General features: G+C 35.9%; 2 protein-coding genes across 2 annotated transcripts; one reads left to right on the top strand and one right to left on the bottom strand.

The window, feature by feature from the left end:
- Positions 1-510: 510 nt before the first annotated feature.
- LOC120284012 lies at positions 511-1,601 on the bottom strand. Its single transcript, XM_039290839.1, has 2 exons — positions 1,215-1,601; positions 511-894 (listed from the first exon to the last, which is right to left on the bottom strand). The coding sequence occupies exons 1-2, from the start codon at positions 1,599-1,601 to the stop codon at positions 511-513; spliced, it is 771 nt and encodes a 256-aa protein (XP_039146773.1).
- Positions 1,602-19,301: 17,700 nt separating this feature from the next.
- Positions 19,302-26,698, top strand: LOC120283553 (ABC transporter F family member 2-like). The gene is made up of 8 exons (XM_039290254.1): positions 19,302-19,554; positions 21,557-21,666; positions 21,875-21,976; positions 22,075-22,203; positions 22,414-22,564; positions 23,639-23,789; positions 24,864-25,014; positions 26,642-26,698. Exons 2-6 carry the CDS (start codon positions 21,664-21,666, stop codon positions 23,665-23,667), a joined length of 414 nt encoding a protein of 137 aa, XP_039146188.1. The 5' UTR covers positions 19,302-19,554; positions 21,557-21,663; the 3' UTR covers positions 23,668-23,789; positions 24,864-25,014; positions 26,642-26,698.
- The last annotated feature ends 883 nt before the right edge of the window (positions 26,699-27,581 follow it).

Genomic DNA, 27,581 nt, shown 5'->3' on the forward strand with positions numbered 1-27,581 from the left:
AAAGTGAGCCTAATGACTATAGTAACACACTAGATATCACAAGCACATTGTGATCATGATACCTTAAGTTTAAGGTCCACTCATATGATCATTACCAACAATCTCAATCATTGACTGTCAATGAGTAAAACCCATGTGATTGGATTGTGGCGAGTTATGCTCGAATACACCAATCCTAGTGATGTATATATGCCATATGCTACAACTATTCCATAGTGTTCAACTAGCACTATTTGTCAAAGTATATGTTATACAAATCCTTACAAACCTTTAACGTCTAATTAAAGACTATCTGATTTACAAATTATTTAAGTGTATAAATACCAAACCCTTATAATGCTCTTCTCTTTATCCCAAAAAAAGTAGAAGGTTTAACTTAATACACATGGAATGTGTTGTTCAAAACTAATTAAAATGACATCACAAGATTTATATGAACATCAAAATAAATGTCTATTTAATAATAATAAGAATGTATAATACAAATGAAATGTCTTAATACAAGTATCCTCATTGGCATTTAAGGGCATAATCCTGATAAGGGCAACCTGCCCAATCAGAATCTAAGAAGGCATAAAGATTGAGTTTAGTGTGTGATGTAAGATCAAGTCTAAAAGTAATTGTCCCTTTGACATAATGCAAAATGCAGCGAGCCATTTTAAGATATGACTGATTAGGAGCATGTATAAATTGAGACACAAAATTGACACTAAAAGCGAGATCAGGTCGAGTGAGGATGAGATATTGGAGAGCGCCAACTATGTTACAAATTGGTGTAGGATCCGCAAGTGGAGCAGTATTGTGAAGTCCCTTGGTTTTAGCTTCAAGCGGTGTACGCATATGCTTGCAATGGACCATGCCACCTTTTTCAAGAATGGTAAGAGCATAGTGAGACTGAGACAAGTGCAACCAATCAAAAGTAAGTGTGATTTCTATACCAAGAAAGTGATGAATAGGGCCAAGATCTTTCATAGCAAACTTGGTGTGTAAGAGTTGAATAAAAAAAAGCTAGAAGTTGTGAGCTTGAACCTATGAGAAGCATATCATCAACATAAAAGAAGGATTAAAGTACCATGAGAGCAATGTAAAACAAATAAGGATGGATCAGCTAGACTACAAAAGAAACTATGCTTTAAAAGGAAAGTACTAAAACGATCGAACCAGGTACACGGTGCTTGTTTCAACCCATGAAGAGCTTGCCGAAGTTTGCACACATGGTCGGGGAAGTTGAAATCAATCATACATGGAAGTTGTTCCATGTAAATGTCCTCTGTAATTATACCATGGAGGAAAGCATTTTTAACATCTAATTGTTGAATATCCCAGTGTCGAACTAAAGCAAGACTGAGTACAAGACGTATGGTTCCAGGTTTGATGGCAGGCGAGAATGTGTCAATGTAATCAATACCATCAATTTGGTTGTAACACTTGGCAACCAAGCGTGCTTTTAAGCAATCAAGAGTTCCATCTGGTTTAAGTTTTGGTTTAAGATCCCATTTTAGATACAATGACATGCATGTTGGTATCGCGTGGAACAAGCTGCCAAGTATGATTGTAGTGAAATGCAAAAATTTCCTCTTGTATGGATGATCTCCAGCCATCATGACGACGAGCAGCTATAGCATATTTCGGTATCTGGGGAATTTCTTGTCCAACAACCATTACTGCATACTTAGGATTTGGTTTATATATGCCAACTTGAGAGCGAGTGACCATGAAATGGTGTTGAGGTTGGGATGGTTCAGGTTACTCAGACTCATTATGTGAAGGTTCGAAAGAAATATATTTTACAATTGAGTTGGCTTGATCAGAGTTGAATGAGCTTGATTGGAGATGTCATCAGACAGTGTATTCAAATGTTCATGATTTGAAATAGAAGATGAGTATGTAGAGAGAGAGATGCAGCTACCATAGAATCAACAAGAGAGGTTTGTTGTTGCAATATTGGTGATGGAAGAGGTGGATCAAAAGCATATGATTCCTACAAAGATGAAGTATTATGAGAAAGGGGAAGAATAATCCAAGAATCAAAAATACTCATCCAATGGTCATTTGTAATATTGGAAGCATGAGTTTGCTGATTTTTAAAAGGAAACTTGGTCTTATTGACAAGGTCCCCTTGCGTATATCCCGCAAGTGCACTGGTTTGTCGAAGTAATAATCCCGGATGAGCGGGTATCGAATCCACAGGGAGTAGGGAATAAAAACACTTAATCTGCTTCTTAGCTATGTGAAAGATCAGTAGTGATAAGTGTGACAATGATTCAATTCTCAAAAGTAAAAACAACAAGTAACAGAGCACGAGTAAAGGAGGAGGTAAGGCAATCGATAAAGATGGGGTACTTGGATAATGCTCCGCCTAGGACAATCGTTCAAGTGCAATAACCCTCTATTATGCTTCCTAATCAATGCAATAGTGAGTCGTGGAAATCCTTAAATACATAGTCCCAAATCTAAGGTCAACTATGCCTAACTCTATACATGTTCCGGAGGAGAGATTAGATAACCTCTCAACCTCGCACTCGAATAGAGTTGCAATGAGCTCTAGGGATTCCAAGTGATAAATCTCTTCCTAATTATAGACCTAACCCTTTGGTCCAAGTGGAAGGTCCCTAACCACGATTAAGCCCTAGATACTAAGATCACCTCAACGCTTCACTCCGTTGTACGCGCAACTAAGCCCCAGCGGAGGGTCATCCCTTAGACCATTCGCTCTATTATGGCCGTAAAGAACTCGAGGAACAGAGGTAGAATCTATCACGTTAGAGGAGAAAGGGGACGCTCCTGTACCTCTAGACTCACCCTCTCAACCCTCTCCAACCTAGCTTTGTCTAACGCTCGTGGTGTGTCACTCACTCACAAGGATACTAACAAGAACTCTCAACCCTAGTGTCACTCTAAGGGAAATGTTCATCCATTCAAGCATTCAAGGTTGGAACTCACAACAAACATCAATTAATTGAAAGCATAATAAAGAGATTCAATGAAACAAATACATCCTAGGGTTCACAAATACCCAAGTACCCACTAGGGGTTTAGCTCTCCATGGAGCTAAGTACAATCAAAGAAATAGAATGTAAAAGCAATGAATCCATAGAGAAACCCCCTCGATAGTCTTGTCGATGGTCTTGTGGAAAGTCCTCTACTTGTCGTCCAAGGATTTCCTTGTCCGGTATAGGATACGCCTCGACGGAAGCTCCCCTACCAACATTTTTCCTCAAGAATGACGATGTCGTAGCCATAGAACCTCTCCAAAACCTTAGCCAATACCTCTTAAAACCCTAGCCGAAACCCTCTCTCAAGTTGGGGAAAAGATGGAGAAAAGAATGCTGAAATCGGGGCTGAAATCAGCTTTAAATAGGGCTGGAATCGGGCATCCACACGGTCCTGTGGAGTTTTCACACGCCCCTGTGGAATTTCCACACGGACGTGGGTAATTTCCACACGCCCGTGTGGATTCTCTGGAATTGTGATTTTCGGCCGGCTGTGAACAGTAACTGCTACAGTGTTTGCTACATTACCTTGTTTCACAACCCTACCTGCATAAAAGTAACATAAAAACACATATATTAGTGTAAAAACCCGAGAAAAGTAATGCTCAACATAAGGAAAGAACGGTTCGCATTCATATCGCACAAGCACTTATCACTCATCAAACACTACAAGACGTGAAATAATAATTTTTTATGTAAATGATGGAAGCACTTATAGCCTTTATGTCGATAACTATAACTGATGAAAACATATGGAACAGTTTTTTGGATCGAATTTATTTTTGCGTGTATCCCATGTATATAGAAAACATTTAGAACCAAATACCCTTAGAAAAGAATAATTTGGATGATTCCCTTGCAATTTGAAATAAAGAGTATTAGATTCAAGAGCAATTGATGGTAAACGATTAATAAAAAAAACAACCATTGCAAATGCTTCTACCCACAAGTATAATGGAGTGCCATAGTGAAACAACATTGACATACCTAATTCGTTAATGATTCTATGATGACACTCAACCATACTTGATTGCTCCGCAGTGTGTGGACATGAAATTTGCTAAACAATTCCCTACGCTTGAAAATGAGAACTAAGCCTTGTATTAAGAAATTCACCACCACCATCGAAATGAAATATTTTAATTTTTTTTGTCAAACTGGCTAGCAACATACTGTTCAAAAGCCAAGTATATATCAACAAAAGTAGATTTTGTCTTTAAAGAAATAAACAAAATATAGCGCGAAAAATAATCAACAATACAAGTATAGTAACGAAAATTTCCAAGAGATAAAACTGGTAATGGACCCAACAAATCACAATGTACTTTATGAAAAATAGATAAACTAAAATTATCAGAAGAAGAAAGAGGCAATTTACTATGCTTAGCTAATTGGCAACTATCAAAAGAGACTGTGATGACTTATTAGATCCTTGAACATCAATTAGACCCTTTTGTTGAAGCAACCTAAGAGTAGATGTTTGAGGATGTCCTAGTCACTTATGCCAAAACTCTATAGTGCCTGATTTGAACCTATGCGAGAAATGTAATTCATGTGGACTCGAGATAACATATATATCACTGTTTCATTGTCCCGTCATCATTTTGTAACATGTCTCCCTTTCCTTAACACAAAAATCCACATTAGAAAATTCACAATTTATAGGATAATTGTCCATCAATTGACTAACAGATAACAAATTCCTATTTAGATTTGGTACATGTAGAACATCTTTTAAAGATAGAATTTGATTACCTCTTTTAATCCTAGCATCACCAATAGACTTAATATCTAATAGAGAGTTATTTCCTATGAGTACGAAATCATTACCAAAATATGGACATATATTTTTTTAGCATACTAGCATTACCTATCATGTGTTGAGAGGCTCCCGTATTAGATGTCTATTCAGTATCAAAAACTATGTTGTCAAGGATAAGTGCAGCTAATGCCTTTAGAATTTCATCTTGATGCACATGCTTAGATAGATGCCAACATATTTTTGCAATATGTCCCATTACTCCACATATTTGACAAGTTTCATTTCGATACATCTCTCTTTCTACTGATGTCATTCGGAGTTGTCTTGGTGGAGGTGGTATGCAATTTCCTACATCTTTCTTGTTGTTGTTGTGACTTGCTTGTATGTCGAAGTTGTTGTTACCTTGATTGTTGAGATTTTGATTATGTGCTTGAAAACCGCGACCATTGGAATTAAAACTATTTTGAGACCGCAATGGGTAGAACCAGATTTGTGCTATTGTATATAAAAGCAAGCTGATGAGTTGATGTATTGGTAGTAAACCAAGTTTGACGTTGCTTATAGCCTTGTAACAAAGGCACCAGTTCAATGTAGAATGGACTTGGTGGTTTTAACATGGTTGTTGTAAAGGATTCATACTTTGGTCCTAGACTTGTGAGTTGAGAAAAAATCTTAACTTTGTCATATACTGGGCTTCTGTTATGAATTCTACTAATCAAATCAACATAACAACAAGATCAAAGAATTCACACAATAGTTCTCAATTTCTCAAGCAACAAGCTCCAATTAATTGAGAAATCTAGCTTCAAATCAACATAAATGAGTTTCTAATCACAATTCAACTGAACAAACTCAATATCAAGCCAAGAAACTCCAACAATGTTTCAGAATTCAGTAATTCAAACTACCAAAATCACAGAACAAAGATCTACAGAAATGAAATGGAAAACAAGAACAAAAGTTGGGAATCTCTTCCCTCCTGTGCTGATCGCCGGAGAAGATTACCGGAGACTCAGATCCAGGCCCAAACCTCTCTTCAACTTCGCTGCCTTATTCCTTCATTTTCCTCTCCTTTTATAGTCCTCTTCAACTGATGACTCTCTTGGCCAATCTACTCTTGTCCTCTTGCCTCGTCAGCATAACTAACTCTCACCTAAACCAATAACATCATCTCCTGTAGCCATCTCGACGGGTGTAATATAATCCGTGAGTCTTGTGCTTCGCATCTTCTTTCTTTTACTTTGACAGACAACTGGCAAAGATGCCTCCACGTCAGCCTTCAACATAACTAAATCATCATCCTTGCTCCTTTGCACGTGCCTCCCAGAAATTAAATCCTTTGCCGCCCATCTTTCTCCCGCCATCTTCTTCTCTTTCACAACAATACCCCCTTCCCCCCAAATCAATCTGAACCTTATCCTCAAGGTTCATGTCAGGAAACAAGTTCTAAAATTGACCCATATCTTCCTAGGAAGAATCATTCCCAGAAGAATCATCCCATTGTACCAACACTTGAGCAACTGGATGCTCATCCTAAATTAACATTCTCTTTTGCAGAACAGCCCGAGGTTGCAATATAGGACCATGATCATTGGTTAAAAATGGTAATGGAAATTAGCCTTTTGAGATAATGGATTACCTTCACATTTCTTTAAGAGAGAAACATGGAAAACAGGATGAATTTTAGCCTCTAACGGTAACTTCAATTTGTAAGCAACCTGACCAATTTTCCTTTCAATTTGGAAAGGTCCATAATATCTCATAGCCAGTTTAAAATTCTTGCGCAATGCCACAGAATGTTGGTGATAAGGCTGAAGCTTGACAAACACCCATTGTCCTTTAGTAAAAGAAATTTCAATTCTCTTTTTATCAGCAAAAGACTTCATGCGTGCGTGAGCATGCAATAAATTTTGTTTCAACTGTGCCAGTACTCTATCTCTTTGTTGTTAAAGGAATGCTATATCTGGAGGGTCATGATCATTAGCATAATATGTAATCAAAGAAGGAGGATCTTTTCCATAAACAATCTTGAATGGGGACATTGCTGCACTACATTGAAAGGCTGTGTTATACCAGAATTGAGTCCAAGGTAATAGATTAATCCAATTCCTTAGATTTTCAGCAACAAAACATCTGAGATAAAGCTCAACACATTTATTTAAGGCTTCTGTTTATCCATCCGTCTGCGGATAATAAGCCGAAGAAAAAGATAATGTAGTGCCCATTGCATGAAACAAATGTTTCCAAAATTTGCTAATGAAGACTCTGTCTCTATCTGTAACAATAGTCTTTGGTACTCCATGTAGTTTGATGATGTTATGAATAAATGCTTCTGCAACTGTATCACTAGAAAAGTTAGTCTTTAAAGGAATAAAGTGCCCAAACTTTGATAGTCTGTCAATAACCACCATAATCACAGTAAATCCCATTGATTTTGGTAAACCAATGATAAAGTCCATAGCAATGTCTTCCCAAATCCTTTGAGGAATTGGAAGTGGTTGTAAAAGCCCTCCAGGATGCGTGTGATCAATCTTGGCCTGTTGACATATCAAACAAAGTTTCACAAATTCAGCTACATCTTTGCGCAAATTCCTCTAATAGAATTGAGATGCAATTCTCATAAAAGTCCTAAGAGACCCAGCATGACCTCCCAACTTTGTTGCATGGAATTCTTCTAATAATTGTTGTTTTAGATGATCATTCTGAGGAACCACAATTCTGTTGTCATACCATAACATTTGTTGCTTCCAAGAAAATTTAGGATCAACCTGATGCCCTTGCTTGATGGCATTAATAATGTCTACACATTGTGTATCCTCTAGCTGTAATTCCTGAATTTGAGACAACAATGTACATTGTAATAAAGATAAAGGCAATAATTGACACCGAGATAAAGCATCAGCAGGAATGTTATCTCGACCCAGTTTATATTCTATAGTAAAATCATACCCAAGGAGCTTAGGTAACGACCTTTGTTGTTCTGGTGTCTGTATTGTCTGCTGACACAAATGCTTGAGTGCCTGTTGGTATATTCTAATAATCAGCTTATGCCCCATCAAATAGTGATGAAATTTAGCCATAGATTCTGTCACTGCATACAACTCTCGAACATAAGCAGACTGTTTTTGCATATAAGATGTCAATTTTCTGGAAAAATAAGCCACCGGATGATTTTTTTTGACTTAGAACTGCTCCAATACCTCCCCCAAATGCATCTGTTTCTAAGACAAATGGTTTAGAGATATCAGGCAACCTCAAAACAGGAGCAGAAGTAATGGTTGTCTTCAATTGATGAAAAGCATCTTCTGCCAATTCAGACCATTTGAAACTATCTTTCTTTAACAACTCAGTGAGAGGATGTGGTTTGGAAGCATAATTGTGGATAAACCTTCTGTAATAACCACTAAGACAAAGAAATCCCCTTGGACTTGTCCATGTGTACACCCTCAACAAAAACAACATGGCCTAAATACTCAATTTGTTGCAACCCAAAATTGCACTTGGAGTATTTAGCATAAAGTTGATTCTCAGCCAATGTAAGTAACACTGTCTCCAAATGAATTAAATGACTTTTCCAATCACTACTATAGACCAATATGTCATCAAAGAAAATCAATACGAACCTTCTCATTGCAAATTGAAAAATGGCATTCATCAATGCTTGCAAAGTAGCTGGAGCATTTGATAAACCAAATGGCATTACCAACCATTGGAAATGCCCGTGGTGAGTTCTAAATGCTGTTTTAAATCTGTCTTCTGGCTGTAATAACACCTAATGGTAGCCAGATCTCAGATCCAATTTAGAGAAATACTTGGCACCATGAAGTTCATCCAATAATTCGTCTACTGCAAGAATTGGATAAGAATCCTTGATGGTAATAGCATTAAGAGCCCGATAATCCGTGCAAAATCTCCAAGTACTATCCTTCTTCTTTACTAACAACACAGGAGAAGAAAAAGGGCTATTATTATGCTCTATTAATCCATCATTTAGCATTTGACTCACCATTTCCTCAATTTCAGACTTCTGACTGTGAGGATATCTATATGGCCTGACCTTCAGTGGTTCTGAATTGGGCTTCAAAGGAATTATGTGGTTGCAAAATATGGATGGAGGAAGACTCATTGGAATAGAGAACACTCCTTGGTATTTTAGTAATAACTTCTGCAAATCCTCAAGCATCTCTGTAGGTAATTGTAACTGTGGATCAGATTTTACCAATGAAAACAATTTGTCCTGGTCTTCCAGAACATTAATATCCTCAACTTCAGCAGTAACTTGATAACACTCAGCAATTGCTTTTGTAGAACTCATCCTATATAACTGATGAATAGAAGTAGCCTGTGGGCCTACAATGTTGTCTCCTACCAGTGTTGCAAACTTAGTACCACAATAAAATTGTAATAACAGTGAACTATAATCCACAATATGAGGACCAAGTGTTGCCAACCAAGCTGCACCAAGAATTATTTCTGCCCCAGCCATAGGTAACAAATAAGCAGGAAATTTCAACTCACATCCCTGAATATGAACTTTTAATTCTTGAACCAACCCTTCAACCTGTAAAGAATTTCCATCACCAACTAACACTTTAAAAGGTCATGTAGGTTGAATGTCGAGCTGCAGGAATTTAGCTATTCGAGGCTAAATGAAATTGTCATCACTCCCTCCATCAAGTAAAACTTTTACTGGATGACCATTAATTGATCCTGTGAATCGCATAGTCCCCGATGCAACAACACTATTCATGGCATTAAGGGATGATTTGGGACTCAATTCTTCTGTAGAATCACTGCATGCCAACTCCACCACAAAATCAGCATTATCTGGATCATCACTATCAGGTACTACCTTACTCCAATGTAATAACAACAACTTCTTATTCTGGCACTTGTGAGTAGGAGAATACTTTTCATCACAATTAAAACATAGCCCTTTGGCTTTTCTCAATTGCATTTCATTAAAACTAATATTCTTAAATGGATGAGAATTGCTACTAGGCATGGCAGGCGATGCATTAATAGCAGTATGCCCTCCTTACAATAACACTTTTTGCCCTGATGCCTAAACTTTGCCTGCAGAATTGAATGAATTGATGTCTGGGCTATAAGAAGATTTTTTAACAGTCAGCTTCTGTGTCACAGGATATTTATCCTCATACAACCTTGCCAAACTTGCTGCCTTAGAGACACTTGTATGTTTTAATTGAACAATATCTCTCTGAATATCCTTTTTTAACCCACTGAGAAAACAATATAACAAAATTGATGGTGGAATTCCATCAATTCGATTAGCTAAGGTTTTGAACTGAGAATAGTAATTTGCCACTGTATCCTCTTGCATCAATTTGAAAAATGTAAATTCAGGACTGTCAAACAATGATGGCCCATAAGCTTTTTGTAAAGCATCAACCAAATCTGCCCAAGTAGTGACCTTGCCTTCCTTTTCCAACATTTGATACCATGGAGCTACTGCCCCATCAAAATGAATAGAAGCTATTTCAAGTCTTTCACTATCAGAAATCTTATAATACTTGAAAAATTGTTCAGCTCTGTAAATCCAATTCAACACTTCTTCACCATCAAACCTAGGAAAATCCAATTTAGCAGATCTAGTCCGGAAAGGCTAAGATTTATTGAATTCCGTGTCCTCCCTCATAGTTTGATTATTCTCCATGGAACCCACAGTATTAGAGACTATCTGAGCATTAATAAATTTTGAAATGCTTTGCAATGACATCTCAAGCAATTTAACCCGATCATCCCTTTGTTCCATGGCTGCTAACAGCCTCTCCTCCCTTTGATCCATCATAGTCATCATATTATCAATCTTAACTGCAAGATCTTTCACAGCCATGATTGAAAACCAATTGGACAAAATGAAAGCACCAAATTGTTATGAATTCTACTGATCAAATCAACAAAACAACCAGATCAAAGAATTCACACAATAGTTCTCAATTTCTCAAGCAACAAGCTCCAATTAATTGAGAAATCAAGCTTCAAATCAACAGAAATGAGTTTCTAATCACAATTCAACTGAACAAACTCAATATCAAGCCAAGAAACTCCAACAATGTTTCAGAATTAATTAATTCAAACTACCAAAATCACAGAACAAAGATCTGCAGAAATGAAATGGAAAACAAGAACAAAAGTTGGGAATCTCTTCCCTCCTGTGCTGATCGCCGGAGAAGATCACCGGAGACTCGGATCCAGGCCCAAACCTCTCTTCAACTTCACTGCCTCATTCCTTCATTCTCCTCTCCTTTTATAGTCCTCTTCAACTGACGACTCTCTTGGCCAATCTACTCGTCTTCTTGCCTCGTCAGCATAACTAACTCTCACCTGAACCAATAACATCATCTCCTGTAGCCATCTCGACGGGTGTAATATAACCCACGAGTCTTGTGCTTCACATCTTCTTTCTTTTACTTTGACGGACAGCTGGCAAAGATGCCTCCACGTCAGCCTTCAACATAACTAAATCATCATCCTTGCTCCTTTGCACGTGCCTCCCAGAAATTAAATCCATTGCCGCCCACCTTTCTCCCGCCATCTTCCTCTCTTTCACAACAGCTTCCTATTGCTGCTAAGTTGTCACGGATGCTTTTGAACTTGCGAACATGTTCACCAATGGTGACGTTGTCGTCTTTACAAAGATATGTCAATTGTTGACGAAGAGTGAATTCTCTTTCTTGAAAGTCTTGAGCATAGGCTTCTTTAAGAGCATCCCAAACAGATTTGCTGGTATCTTGGCCAATGACAAGACCAAGTACTTCTTCAGACAGAGTGCCAATAAGCCATCCATGAAGAAGTCGATCTAAATTTCTCCATGTTGTGATTTTGTTAGTTGCTTATGTAGAGTCATCTGTGGTTGTTGAATCTATTGTTGGTTTAGCTGTTTCACCGGTGAGATGCCAAATCAAGTCTTGACTTTCTGCTAATGCTAAAGCTTGCTCTCGCCAGAGTGGATAATTGTCTTGTTTTAATTTGAGAGTGATGAAGTTGCTAACATTGTGAGAGAGAGAACTCATTTTGTGTGTTATTGCTCACAGTGTCTCTGATACCAAGAAGAAATCTCATGTAAAAACTGCACTTATTTTTTTAATGAACGTGAGCAACAAAGAGAGCTTGTACATCATATTTATACTAAAACAAACTAAATGAGATAAACATTGGCTAGAATCAAACTAGAACTATCTCTTTGATTCTGATTGAGCTGTACTAAGTCAATCCTATCACCAAGGATATCTCTACTGATTGGTTATGAGGATCACATGCATCCTTATCACTCCGAATTATCCTCTGCTTACTCTATTGGTGGATCAGTTGTGGTAATAATTGGCAGGCTCTTTTGCATGCATATTGGCATTTCTTAATAGTGCTAGGTTACCGTCCTAGTTTAAAGTTTATTTTTTCCTTTTGACTAGGATATAAGCTATATATAAATTATCATCCATGACTTCAAGTATATAATTAATATAAAATTTACTAATATAAGAGGACATCTGATTCTGCCAATATAAGTATGTTTCCCTGAATTGTCAAAATTATGCATGACAAACAAGAAAACAAAAGGATACAAACTGTTTTTTTAAAACAATATGAGTGTCTTTTTTCCAAAGAACCAATCCATTGCCTTTCTATTATTTATTTACAAATAAGCCCAAGGAATCAGAGTGCCTTGGGATTATAAAAAATATTTAGTTGCTAATCTGGAGACATGCTTGCTATTATTTAAAGTAAAATTATTTTAGTCCCCCAATATATTTTTAACTTTATTTTACTTAACAAACATAATTTGTTAATATTTAAATTTACCATGTGATCACTATTTTACACTTTTGTTTATGTAGAATATAATAATATGTGTATAATTTTTTTTCATAATAAATTCAGTGAGGCAGAAGATAAGAAGATAGAAAAAGTAGTAGTTTATCTAGAATTTTGTAATAAAAGATTGGTGCATCTCCGCACCATTTATCTTTTATTTTGTCATTTGTTGATTTTGTTCAAAAATTAAAAATAAAAAAAATAATTTTTATTTTTAAATTTTTAAAAAATCAATATATTTTTTTTTGCTAAAATAGATCAATATTTTGGAAATAATGGATGGGGATGCGGAAAGAATTTATGTAGTTTTAGTGCTTGGTTGACATGGCTGAGGAGATGGGATGCGGTTTTTGTTTTTGTTAATGTATGTATAATATTATAACCTTTTTCTGTCACCGTAAAGAACTTATTATAATATTTATTTCTTAAAATTATTTTTTATAAATTTAAATATAAATTTTTTGATAAATTTTTTTTTTTTGCAACTTTTAAAATTTTAACTTTTTCATCTTTTTATAATTCTCAACTTTTTTCTAATTTTTAAAATTATAACTAAGTTTTTTAAGAAAAATAATTAATTTTTTTACAAAAATAAATAAATTAAAAGAGTGTAGAATTTGCAGACCCATCTTCGCCAATGGACTTGTTCATGGTCAGGTATGACCGGATTTGGGTTGGATCAAGTCTTAGTATTAACAGTGGTCATGCTCGCCAGGCACATCAATTTATTCAAGCTTATATTTTTGTCCAAGCTACCGATATTTTTTAAACACACGACTGCACAAGCTCGTCCACATTAATTTTTTTAAATAAAATAATAATTAAAAAATAACATTTAAATTTTAAAACAAAATAAATTTACAATAAATTATACGTATAATACCTGAATTGGTCCCTCTATTTTTCTCTCTCTTTTCTTTTGGTCACTCTACTCAGAAATACTCAAACTAGTCCCTCTACTTTTGAAAATTGGCTCATTTAGTCTCTCTATTCTAGACCTGTTCAACAGCCGGGCTACCCGTCCAAGCCCGAAGGCCCACCAAAATTTGGGCGGGTTTGAACAAATATATAAGACCCGATGTCCGGGCCTTGGACAAAAAAAGAAGCCCGTTTAAAAAATGGGCCGGGTTTGATTTTTGTTATTAAAAGCCCGACCTGGCCCGGCCCGTATTATAAAATATATTTATTAATTAGGTTGGTATATACTTATACAATATATATATATATATATATATTTGATTGCCATTAATTATGATTTGAATTTTAGTTGTTTTAATTAAATAAAGATTTATATTTGGTATTTTAACTTTTAAGTATTTTGTAGAATAATATTTGGTCATATCCACATATTAATAATATTGTTAAATTTTTTATAATTTATATATTATTTAATAAAAACTATTTGGGCGGGCCTTGGGTAGCGGTCATTAAATTTGGGCGGGCTTGGACAAGAATTAAGGCCCGAATTTTTGGGCCGGGCCGGGCCGAGCTTGGTCAAGGTTGAATTTTAGTAATCTTGATTCAAGCCCGGCCCGAACCCGGCCCGACCCGGCCCATGGACAGGTCTACTCTATTTTTAGTCTCTTCCCAATTAGCCCCTCTACTCTTAAAAATACAGAGACTTAGTTGGGCTATTTTCAAGAAAAGAGGGACTAAGTAGGTCCATTTTCAAAAATAGAGGGACTAATTAAGAGTATTTCTGAATAGAAGGACCAAAAGAGAAGAGAGAGAAAAATAGAGGAATAAATTCGGGTATTAAACCTAAATTAAATCAAGATTGGTTATGATGAAAAAAAATTAAATTATACTAGAATTTTAGAAATTTAAATTAAAGTATACAAATGAATTCTTTAATTTTATTTTAAATAATTATAAGTAATAAATTTATAGATCCCAGGTCTAAAAACATCACAACCAAGGTTCACCTATTTTTTAAACTGGCTTTGTTTTTAAAGAAAAATTGAAAACAGATTAATGTTTTTATCCAAATCCTTCTTTTCTTATGGAGTAGCAAGGATCTTTGACACTTCCTTCCTCCTATGCTTATAATTATAAAATTAATAAATAATATATATATATTATTGAAAGAAATAATTAACTGTTTATCTTGATTTATAATTTAAGTCTTATCTAACATAAAAAAAAGTATAGTATCCTAATTGATTCTTCTACTTTTCTCTCTCTTCTCTTTTAATCCCTCTACTCAGAAATGCTCCCAAGTAGTCTCTCTACTCTTGAAAATGAGCTCACTTAGTCCCTCTACGTTTAAAAATGTCACAACTAGCCCCTGTATTTTTAAGAGTAGATGGCTAGTTGGGAAGAGACTAAAAGTAAATGGACTAAGTGGGCCCATTTTCAAGAGTGAAGGAACTAGTTGGGAGCATTTTTGAGTAGAGATACCAAAAAGGAAAAGAGAGAAAAGTAGATGGACTAATTCGGGTATTATACTAACATAAAAATTAATTATTTTAATATCCTCCAAACAACTCAATATCTCATATGCTTGATATTTAATAATTTTTAAAATTAATGTAACAAATTCATGTGAATTATATTTTGGCTGAAAAACAGTGATTGTGATAAATAATGAACTGTAGATGGGAAAAATCGATGAATCATTCGTAGTCACATAATTGACCCCAATCACACCTTCTCTATTGAAAAGACTTGCATAGTTGCAAGGTACTATCCATCTCAATTTTGTCTATGTTGCAACAAAATGATAGCATCAATTGGTGAGATCTTGGATGAATAAGACACACATAATTAATTAATTTTGAAAATAATAGAAAATTGAATATCATTAATTCTTCTTGGATGATATGCACTTGCTATTTACAAATTGTTTTTTTCTTATGTATGTATTATTCTATGTATAATGTATATTTTAGTATGTTAGGATCAATACACATTTAACATGGGAATTTCAAAACTTTTATATATAATAAAATCTTAATGAGTTCAAAATTAAAATATGATTCACCTTGGCAGTTGCCATTGGATAAAATACAGGTTGAATAAACAAAGATGCAAAAGGAATTATATATAATATATATATATATATATATATGAGAGCAAGTTTATTAGAGATGTGTGGCTATAAATCTACATACATCCAACCGGATTTATATTTCCTTTATAATAGATGTTAATAGATGTCTACTAATATCCAAGGAGAATATTTCCCCTATATGTATATATCACTAAGGTACACACGCATCACATATATCACAAATAAACACTGAGCAAGTCACATGTAAAATAATAGAAATATGCTAACCCTTCAAAATAACAAGACAGTGAAATTATTATCATCTATTCTCTATGTAATATATCACTAGCAGTATTTTTTTTTAAAAAAAAAAAACTTGAATTCAAGTTATAGAATGCATAAAACTCTTGATAAAACTCACAGTGTCTCATATATTAATTTAGGGTAAATATCCTAACTGGTCATTGAACTATGTGCCAATTCCTATTTTGGCCACTGAAGTAAAAAAAATTCCATTCGAGTCACTAAATTTATTAAATTCTTCCAATCAAGTCACCCAGGCAGACGGTGTTAATGGCAATCTGACCTGGCTTTCCACCTCACAAGTGCACTCATTGTCACGTGGCTGGTACTCTTCTTCTCTCCTTCAAACTATTGTCTTTTCTTTGACGCCGGCGCTGGCCTCAACCACAGAGACATTGTCGGTTATCTTCCTGAAAAACTTGATCTTCTCATGGATTTTACTTTGTTTCACATTAATTCCTACCGGTTTTGTGGCATTATCCCTCACAAGTTTGAAAAGTTCAGGATTTTGTTTGAGCTTGATCTAAGTAACAATTGGTTCATTAGGAAGTTCCTTGGAGTTGTTCTTTGGCTACCGCGCGTCTGTGAGAAAAGGAGAGAAGGAGAAGCACCGAGGATTTGGAAAAGCTCATCATCGAAGGAGGTGAAGGAGTGGGGTTGGTTGACAAAGAGAGACTTGCAGATGAACATTAAGGTGGGCATGCCATGAAAGATGAGATGTGGGACGAAGAAGAGACGGCAGAATTAGATAATCCAGCCGAGAAAGAAGTCAGAGATGAGGCAGAGTGGGAGGGAGTTAGAGAGGCAGAGGGAATGGAGGAAACAGTGGAAGTTTGGCCAGAGTTAGGTGGTGGTGGCTGCAAAGATTGGGTAGAGATCAATGGAGGGAAGGTGATCAGTGGACTCAACGCCGGCGGGGAAGAAAGGGGAGGAAGGGAAAGGGAGGATGGAGAGGTGGACGGAGGAAGGGAGGTGGCGTCGGAGAGAAAGGGAGTTACCGGAGGTAGTGGTGATGGTGACATGGAGGTGGTGGTTTGTTGAGAGGAAGGTGGCAAGGTGGTGTGGGATGGTGTGGCCTTGCGCCATAAATGGTGATGGTGATAGTGGCGGTGGTGGTGGACATGGTGATGGTCATTGAGATGATTAAGGTTAGGGTTGAGACTTGGATGGAGATGACTAGAAGAAGAGTGCCAACCACGTGGCATTGAGGCCAGTTGTGAGGTGGCAAGCCAGGTCAGACTGCCGTTAACGTCGTCTATTAGGGTAACTTGATTGGAAGGGTTTAATAAGTTGAGTGACTTGAATAGAATTTTTTTTACTTCAGTGACCAAAATAGGAATTGACACATAGTTCAGTGACTATTTAAATCATTTACCCATTAATTTATTCAGTCTCCTTCCTCTCATCTTCAAATAAATAAATAAACAAATAAATAAAGTAGCCACAGGCCAAAAATGAAACCCTGTCTCGGTGGTATTGACAATCACTGCATCATTTTTTAGTTTTAGAAACACATATTTAGAGGGGTGACACGTCCGAATATGCGTGTAAACCGCAAGTGCACGGGTATCGAAGTAATAAAATACACTGTGAGTCGGGTAGTCGAATCCACAGGGAACAGGGCTACTAGTACTAACTTCTTCTCTGCTTCCTAGCCTAATGATAAATGGAAAGGTGTGGTGATCTAATGTGCGAAGAAATGAATACCGGAGACGAATATGCAAGGGTGAAATGGAGGGAGATCTCAATAAGTACAAGTGGGGTATTCGGGCAATGCTCCCCCTAGGATTCAGGTATTAGGTACCGAATGAGCAAAGTGTTTCTATGAAGAGTAAGTTAAGTCGTGGAAATCCAAATATAATCGGATCCGGCCTCCTGATCACCGATACTAGTCCCCTATGAGGTCCCGGTGGAGAAATCGCTCAATCTCAACACCTCACACCACATATGACCGCAAAGCACTCTAGGGATTCCAAGAGATGTATCTGATTCCTAAAAATTGATCCAACCCTAATTCCCGACGAAGGATCCTAACCCCCTACAAGGTCCCGGCGGAGAAATCTCTCAATCTCACTCCTCACACCAAATATGGTTGCGTAGAGCTTAGGGAACGGAGATAGAATACACCAATCGGAGGGGAAAGGGGATGCTCACTATCTCATGACTCGCCCTCTCAACCCTCTTCAATCTTGAGATTCCTAATCCTAATGGAGACCGCTCCCTCACCAAGGTAACAAATCAAGCAAACCAAAAGATCAATAAGGCAAGCAAGCATTAGACAATCAATATTAAAACTTAATCAAACTCGGATTAAATAGAAACACTAAGCCAATCCACAAAAGATGAGAATCCTAGGGTTCACAAGCCCAAATACCCTCCATGGTTTTAGCTCTCCATGGAGCAACATACAAAACACACCATCAATGAATGAAAATACATTAAAACCATAGAAATAAACCCCCTTATAAATGAACTGATGGCATTGATGGAGAGCTTCGACGTCTTGAAGGACCCACTCCGAAGCTAGGTTCACCGGTGGCTTCCTTGATGCTATGATGGAGGAGTAATCGATCAAAGTTGGTGACGAAGCGCCTCCAAAGCCGCAAAGACCTCCTCTCCAAACCCTAGCCGTCTCACCCTTCAAGGGCCGCACAAAAGATGAGAAATAATAGGGCAAAACGGCTATTTATAGGCCTTAGACCGCGTCTGTCACGTGCCCCCACGCGCCCATGTGGATTTTCCACGCGCCCGCGTGGGCTGCAAGAATTTCCACGCGGTCGCGTGAACAGTAATTTGCTACAATGCTGTTACAATAAAATTGCTACAGTACTTTTCACAAAAAGTGGTCCTAACACTCTTCTCTTGAGGCCACATGTCCGGGCACACGTCTATGTGGTAGGCTATAAAACTTCTCTTCATCGACGTATCTTTGAGAGGTCTTGCAATCTTCACAAAGAGAATGAACATGAAGATGTGGCTGCCTTTGTGCCCTTCCAACTAGTGAATTGACTTGAATCTTCTTGGAAGTTGGCACACATCTCCACGTTTATGAACTCCTCTCGTGTCTTGGTCCTTGAATTGAACAAGAACTCCCAACATTGTGTCTTTATAGCTTATCTTTGCTTCTTTTTTACTCTTCAAGGCATTCACAACCTATATGTATAAAAGAATACCAAATACACAATATGAGACATAAACCATGGTAAAAATGATGCTCAATGCATGTAAAACATATATAAAAATATGTCTACTTAAGCACTTATCAAGGGGTTTTACAAAACCCAAAAAAAGTGTAAATTTATTTTTATACTCATCTATTGAGCCAGTTTAACAAAACCCCACTGTTTCCAAATTAAAATAAATAAATATATCACTCACACTCTCTTCCCCCTCCCACCTTTCTCTCTCTCTCTCTCTCTCTCTCTCTCTCTCACACACACACACACTCAAAAATAAATCACACCGACCTCCTCGTCCCACCTCGCAATCCCCAATCTCATGCTCTTCTGCAACCGATCTCTTGCTCTCACCTTGGGTTTTGGCGGAGAGATCATTGGTTAGCTTCGACGACGATCTCCAATCTCGTGAGAACCCTCTCCAAACCTCCGATTGGGTGCAACCGAGGCCTCAACACCCTTCTCAGCTCACACACCGCCAAATAAATGCAGGTCCTCTGTTCTCTTCTTCGATCCATGTTCAATCTGTTCTTTAACGGTGTTGCTTTTGTTTCTGGTTTGATTTTGTTAGGGATTTCATCATCATGTTTTTCCCCAGATTTTTAATACATATATGCCATTATTAATTGAACGATATTTCTTGTGATTACACATGATTAAGGACGGTTGCTTTTAGGGGTTTGAAGTGTTTAGCTGTTGTAGTTGTTGCAATTGATGAATGAGTATCTATTCTTTGTGCTTCCCTTTGGCAATCAACTTATTTCTTCGTTTTTTCCACATTTTGTTTTCATCATGGTTATGCTGATCAATCTATGTAAATTAGCATCCAACCACACAGTTTCCGCAAGCTCGTCTTCTTTTGCATAGTAAGTTATGTGTGTCATTAATTGATTGAAAATATAAAGGATATGTTTATGCTATTCAAACTGTGGTGTGTGAGTATATATGGTGATGTCAGGATATGTCTGAAGACAATATGTGAAATTTACTTGGAATAAATTTTAAGCCCATCAACAGATTGGAATTTGAAAGCTCTATTTTTTATATCTTAACCAGATGAGATATTGTTTATTATTGAGGCATGTCTATGTTGTTGGATCCTTCCTTCTCCTTGATATCTGATGTCTCCATTAGATAAACTACACAATCAAATGATGTTACTAACTACTAAGGCATCAAAATTTTCTTTAATGGCTATGCCATCAATGCTTATGGATTTAGTATACCCAAGCTTTTTTTAACTAGTTCATACTAATTTGAAAGAACATATTTACACGCAAAAGCATCAAAATTATATGTGGAATTGCTTACCTTTTGTAAGGATTTAGAATATATGCTTCATTGTATTTGCTTTAGTGAATGGCAAGAGAGAAGGATCACATTAAGAAGTTCTGGTTTTCTTTGAACAATCTCCTTGAACTGATTGGTCTAATGGTAAATAAGATCCTAGATTGTTCATCTTGAGTGGTTTGAAAGATGATGAGTTATTGAATTTGAGCTTGGATATATGAGCAAATTGGTATGTGATAGATGAGTTCCTAGATTATTTATTCTTAATGGCTGAGAAAAATTGAAGGATGCTTGATCTTGAGCACTGTGTTATGCTTATGTTAGGAGATTATAATGAGCCTGAAATCTCATTGGCTTTGTGGTTTGATCACCAACAACTGAATGAAAAGTGTTTCATAGGTTCAATTTGCAGATTCGCTAGTTTGGACATATCTATAGATATTCACTTATTTAATCAGTCTTGCTTTGTCAACAAGTAAACAATTAACACTAATTATAAAAAGCTATTGACAGATAACAGTTAAATGCCCTACATAAATAGTTTCATGGTTTCTGTTTTTGCTAATATCGGAGAATCATCACAAACAAGAATGGATCACAAATTGTGGTTTTCAAAATCAAGCTAACAATGAATAGACTATAGTCCCTGGAAGTATTTTTCTTCAAAAGACTAAAGCCAATCAAAGAGTCAAGAGCGGAAATGAATCTCAAAAATGTAATTTATCAACTCCATCTAAAGTTGGAAAAATAACATTAAAATGCAGAATACGGAGATGGGTTCATTAAGTTGCAGAATACAGATCAAATGATTTTCTTAAAATAATCATCTAAAGGTTTTGTATGTGATGCCTCATTTCTTGTTTGTGTGTGTGTGTGTTTCTTTAAGTTGTTGAACGAGATCTGTTGTGAGCATACTTATTTATTTGTTGTATGTACATAGTGGAAGGAGTTAAGGATTGAATGCTACTTGCAGTTTCTACAAGTGATCCTACTTTTGGTTGATTGGCTTCATAGTTCTAATTGGCTTATTATGTGCATTATGTATGCTCTTTTTTCTTGCCTGACCATAGTAGGATGGTTAAGCTAGTATGTTCGTCTGCATATAATCAACAGGTGATTTTGATTTTGTTTTTAGTTTACATATGATGGGCACTTTATCTAATTTATGCATACTAATGCAGGATCTTGTGTTTGATACCTATAGCCCTAAAAATTCATCAACAGGCAAGACTTTTCCTTGCAATAGCAGTTATTGTGAACATCAAGGTGAATGCTCTAAATCAGCAGGCCAGTACCCCTACAAAGTCAAATATGGTACGTTTCCCATTGTTTTTGGAGTTTCTGTGGTCTTGGTTTCTGGCAACTGTGTCTTCTCTGCTATACATGATACGTTTTCCATTGCTAGTGTCTTATCTCTTTCTGCTTCACATACTTAGAATCTGTTAGCATTGGGTGAATTCTATGAAGCATGATGTTGTGTTTTTAAGAGTTCTTTGATCATAACTTGAACATGTTCTTTCAGGCACGACTTGCTTTTTGCAAGTTCATGGTAAAGCCATCAACTTTGCTTGTTTTACTTGAGCCAACCAACCATTTGGATATACCATCCAAAGAGATGTTTGAGGTCTACCAATATTTCTTTAATATGTTGAAACTCTACAGTATCTGTCTGCATGTTTGTTGGCAAAATTGATAGTGTTCAATCTTATTGTTCTTGAACAGGAGGCAATATCAGAATATCAGGAAATTGTCATTACTGTCTCTCATGATCAGTACTTCATAAGACAGATAGTTAATAGGGTAGTGGAGGTGAAGGATAAAGGCCCTAGTAACTATGTAGGCGATTATAACGTGAGTTTATCATCTTAGTTTTTGTTTTCCGTGGATTTCATTATGCACATCCTTGGTTTAGTTTAAAATGCTGCTAATTCACTTAAAATGTAATTATATATATATATATATATATCTGTTTTCATCCTTTCAGCCTATCTTTATCGGTTGTGCTGTTGTTTTATACATATAGTAGAGTGATGAATGATTTTCCTCATTCTTTCTCAACAGTATTACTTGGAAAAGAACCTCGAGGCTAGAGAGAACTTTCACGTGAGGCAGAGCTTGAGGAGAAGGCCCCTTAAGAACCTCAAGGCTAGAGAGGGAGAACTTTCTTGTGAGTTACATCATATTAAAGAAATACGGGTTGACACATATATGGGTAAGATAGACTGCAATGCTCATTAATAGTCTTGTTCAGAAGAGATAATGAATCATAACTGATTTACAATGCTCATTAATACACTCAAATGAGCAGATGCAGGCATACTTATCCAACAATTCATATAATGCGCTTAACCATAACCTTTCATATGTTATAATATAAAATTGATAGGGTTTCCACAAATCATGCATACACAACAAACTGTCCATAAAAAATCTTGTCTTATTATTGGATAGCAAAGACTGCAATGCAAGAAATGCTACTAAGAGAAGCCTCCAGATTAGGAAAGAAAAATCATGTCATTTACCTGATTTTAAGATGGGCATTGAAGGTATGAAACTAATAAAAGATCAATCAAATGCCATGTTGACGTCAAGGCTATAGAATTTCTTAGAGAACTTTAGGAAAGCTATTTTCGATCTCTATTCTCTTCTGAAAATTCATTAATTGAAATGTTGAAGGTTTTAGATCGAAGAGCTTTCAATTTTCAATGATTGAAATGCAGTGACAAACAAACTTTCACTTGGTATCATTGATGTATGTTCCTTTGAAATTCATGAGATATTTCTGAATCATTGAGAATCTGAGGATATTTTATATTGGTTTAGATGCTGATGCTCATAAATGAGACATAAGATTATGTTAAGAAGTTAAATAAAAGCCATGATATAGATTCATTGTGGGATCATCCATATTTGTTTGAAAACAAATCAATGAAAAGAGGAGTATTATAATTGTGTATGACAACTTGCAAATTAAGACATACAGTTTATGTAAAATATAAAAATAATAATGAGCAGGCATTCAAATGTGTGCATCAATTTAAAGAAAGATTGGTTAATTTGGTTGGCTTAGTTAATAATGTTTTAAAATTATCAACCCATAATTGGCAAAAAGTCCATTCAATTTTTCTAATGTGCTAAAATCTATAATTTATCTATATTTCTTTGTCTTGTTAGGGCTATGTTATGTGCTTTTTGAGAATCCTTTTTGTTTTTAATTTTGGCATCTCTTTAAATAGGAAAAACAAGATATTTAAAACCCTCATTCTTTCTCATTCTTTCTCAACAGTATTACTTGGAAAAGAACCTCGAGGCTAGAGAGAACTTTCACGTGAGGCAGAGCTTGAGGAGAAGGCCCCTTAAGAACCTCAAGGCTAGAGAGGGAGAACTTTCTTGTGAGTTACATCATATTAAAGAAATACGGGTTGACACATATATGGGTAAGATAGACTGCAATGCTCATTAATAGTCTTGTTCAGAAGAGATAATGAATCATAACTGATTTACAATGCTCATTAATACACTCAAATGAGCAGATGCAGGCATACTTATCCAACAATTCATATAATGCGCTTAACCATAACCTTTCATATGTTATAATATAAAATTGATAGGGTTTCCACAAATCATGCATACACAACAAACTGTCCATAAAAAATCTTGTCTTATTATTGGATAGCAAAGACTGCAATGCAAGAAATGCTACTAAGAGAAGCCTCCAGATTAGGAAAGAAAAATCATGTCATTTACCTGATTTTAAGATGGACATTGAAGGTATGAAACTAATAAAAGATCAATCAAATGCCATGTTGACGTCAAGGCTATAGAACTTCTTAGAGAACTTTAGGAAAGCTATTTTCGATCTCTATTCTCTTCTGAAAATTCATTAATTGAAATGTTGAAGGTTTTAGATCGAAGAGCTTTCAATTTTCAATGATTGAAATGCAGTGACAAACAAACTTTAACTTGGTATCATTGATGTATGTTCCTTTGAAATTCATGAGATATTTCTGAATCATTGAGAATCTGAGGATATTTTATATTGGTTTAGATGCTGATGCTCATAAATGAGACATAAGATTATGTTAAGAAGTTAAATAAAAGCCATGATATAGATTCATTGTGGGATCATCCATATTTGTTTGAAAACAAATCAATGAAAAGAGGAGTATTATAATTGTGTATGACAACTTGCAAATTAAGACATACAGTTTATGTAAAATATAAAAATAATAATGAGCAGGCATTCAAATGTGTGCATCAATTTAAAGAAAGATTGGTTAATTTGGTTGGCTTAGTTAATAATGTTTTAAAATTATCAACCCATAATTGGCAAAAAGTCCATTCAATTTTTCTAATGTGCTAAAATCTATAATTTATCTATATTTCTTTGTCTTGTTAGGGCTATGTTATGTGCTTTTTGAGAATCCTTTTTGTTTTTAATTTTGGCATCTCTTTAAATAGGAAAAACAAGATATTTAAAACCCTCATTCTTTCTCATTCTTTCTCAACAGTATTACTTGGAAAAGAACCTCGAGGCTAGAGAGAACTTTCACGTGAGGCAGAGCTTGAGGAGAAGGCCCCTTAAGAACCTCAAGGCTAGAGAGGGAGAACTTTCTTGTGAGTTACATCATATTAAAGAAATACGGGTTGACACATATATGGGTAAGATAGACTGCAATGCTCATTAATAGTCTTGTTCAGAAGAGATAATGAATCATAACTGATTTACAATGCTCATTAATACACTCAAATGAGCAGATGCAGGCATACTTATCCAACAATTCATATAATGCGCTTAATTATAACCTTTCATATGTTATAATATAAAATTGATAGGGTTTCCACAAATCATGCATACACAACAAACTGTCCGTAAAAAATCTTGTCTTATTATTGGATAGCAAAGACTGCAATGCAAGAAATGCTACTAAGAGAAGCCTCCAGATTAGGAAAGAAAAATCATGTCATTTACCTGATTTTAAGATGGGCATTGAAGGTATGAAACTAATAAAAGATCAATCAAATGCCATGTTGACGTCAAGGCTATAGAATTTCTTAGAGAACTTTAGGAAAGCTATTTTCGATCTCTATTCTCTTCTGAAAATTCATTAATTGAAATGTTGAAGGTTTTAGATCGAAGAGCTTTCAATTTTCAATGATTGAAATGCAGTGACAAACAAACTTTCACTTGGTATCATTGATGTATGCTCCTTTGAAATTCATGAGATATTTCTGAATCATTGAGAATCTGAGGGTATTTTATATTGGTTTAAATGCTGATGCTCATAAATGAGACATAAGATTATGTTAAGAAGTTAAATAAAAGCCATGATATAGATTCATTGTGGGATCATCCATATTTGTTTGAAAACAAATCAATGAAAAGAGGAGTATTATAATTGTGTATGACAACTTGCAAATTAAGACATACAATTTATGTAAAATATAAAAATAATAATGAACAGGCATTCAAATGTGTGCATCAATTTAAAGAAAGATTGGTTAATTTGGTTGGCTTAGTTAATAATGTTTTAAAATTATCAACCCATAATTGGCAAAAAGTCCATTCAATTTTTCTAATGTGCTAAAATGTATAATTTATCTATATTTCTTTGTCTTGTTAGGGCTATGTTATGTGCTTTTTGAGAATCCTTTTTGTTTTTAATTTTGGCATCTCTTTAAATAGGAAAAACAAGATATTTAAAACAAACACACAAAGCAACATGGAAATCATGTCTATGATTCAAGCTTTGTTTTCATTTTTTTTTTATAGAAGGCATCTCAGGATAAAATCAAAACTGTAGTTATGTGTAATCAAATTTATTTAATAAAATTGTTATATATTAAAGAATCATAGAGAGAGAGGTTTCTCCTCCCTTATGATTGTGGCAAGTGGAAGATCATATGATAGTTTTAGTCTTACTAAATGAGAGTTTGTTCTCTCCTTTGCCTAATTAGATCATAATGTTATCTCGTTTGTAAGTAGGTGGGATTCAGTAGCTGCTAGCGTTTGTGCATTACTAAGTAGTTATTGTATGGATGATCAAAAGACCTTTTATTGTTTCAATGCCCATGCTTGTCTAAAAAATTCCTTGGCTTAGATGATACTCGGTGGCATTCTCAAGCATTCATTTGGTTCCGAATGGGATAAATTTACTTACCCTTGCCTTGTCTGTTGATAAGTGCTTGTGTGTTAAGAATGCAAAGTATTCTTTCCTTGCGTTGAGTATTACTTTTATCAGGTTTTAGCGCTAATACATGTTTATTTGTGTTACTTTGGTGCATGTAGGGTTGTGGAGCCAAATATGTAAGAAAGAAGCTAATGTAAATACGCTGTAGCTAATACTGTAGCAGGTTTCAGCGCTAATACTGTAGCAACACATTGTAGCTGTTACTGTTCACAACCCGCAGAAAATCAAGATTCCAGAGAATCCACACGCCCGTGTGGAATTTCAATAGGGTCGTGTGGAAATTCCACAGGGGCGTGTGGATGCCCGATTCCAGCCTATTTAAAGCCGCAATTCAGCCCGATTAGAGGATCTTTTTTCCCATCTTTTCTCCAACTCTTGAGAGGCTTGTGGCTAGGGTTTAAAGGGGTATTGGCAAGGCTTTTGGAGTAGTTCTACTGCTTCGACACCACGTTTCCCTTGGAAGATAGCTATTAGGGGAGCTTTCGTCGGCACTGATCTAGCGAGGTGTATCCTAGGTTTGACGAGGGGACTTTTGGAGAGGATGAGGCTACTCCACAAGATCATTGACACGACTACCGGGGGGTTTTCCTATGGATTATTTGTTTTTACTTTCGATTTTACTATTGATTGTATCTTGCTCTATGGAGAGTAAACCCCTAGTGGGTACTTGGATTTGTGAACCCTAGGATGTATTTGTTTCATTAATCTTTTATTATGCTTTCCTTAATTGATGTTTTAAATTGAGTTCCAATCTTCAATGCTTGTTGAATGATTTCTCTATTTGAGTGACACTAGAGTTGAGAGTTCATATTGGTAATCTTTGTGAGTGAGTGACACACCACGAGGGTTAGATAAAGCTATATTGGAGAGGGTCGAGAGGGTGAGTCGAGAGCGTCTCCTTTCCCTTCCGATGTGATTTATCCTATCTCCATTTTCTAGAGTTCTTTGCGGTCACAATAGAGTGAAGTGCTAAAGGATGAACTCTGTTGGGGCTTAGTTGCGCGAGCGACAGAGTGAAGCATTGAAGTGAACTTTAGT

The sequence above is a fragment of the Dioscorea cayenensis genome, chromosome 19 (assembly GCF_009730915.1).
Source record: "Dioscorea cayenensis subsp. rotundata cultivar TDr96_F1 chromosome 19, TDr96_F1_v2_PseudoChromosome.rev07_lg8_w22 25.fasta, whole genome shotgun sequence".
NCBI classification, from domain to species: Eukaryota; Viridiplantae; Streptophyta; class Magnoliopsida; order Dioscoreales; family Dioscoreaceae; genus Dioscorea; species Dioscorea cayenensis.

Bases quoted from the DNA above. Each gene is read 5' to 3' on its own strand.
- LOC120284012 (XM_039290839.1), bottom strand. From the start codon at position 1,601: ATGGCTGGAGATCATCCATACAAGAGGAAATTTTTGCATTTCACTACA. The intron at 895-1,214 runs GTGTGCAAACTT...CACTTGTCTCAG, and splicing joins ATTTCAACTTCCCCGACCAT to TCTCACTATGCTCTTACCAT.
- LOC120283553 (XM_039290254.1), top strand. The intron at 22,204-22,413 runs GTGAGTTTATCA...CTTTCTCAACAG, and splicing joins ACTATGTAGGCGATTATAAC to TATTACTTGGAAAAGAACCT. The intron at 22,565-23,638 runs GTAAGATAGACT...CTTTCTCAACAG, and splicing joins ACGGGTTGACACATATATGG to TATTACTTGGAAAAGAACCT.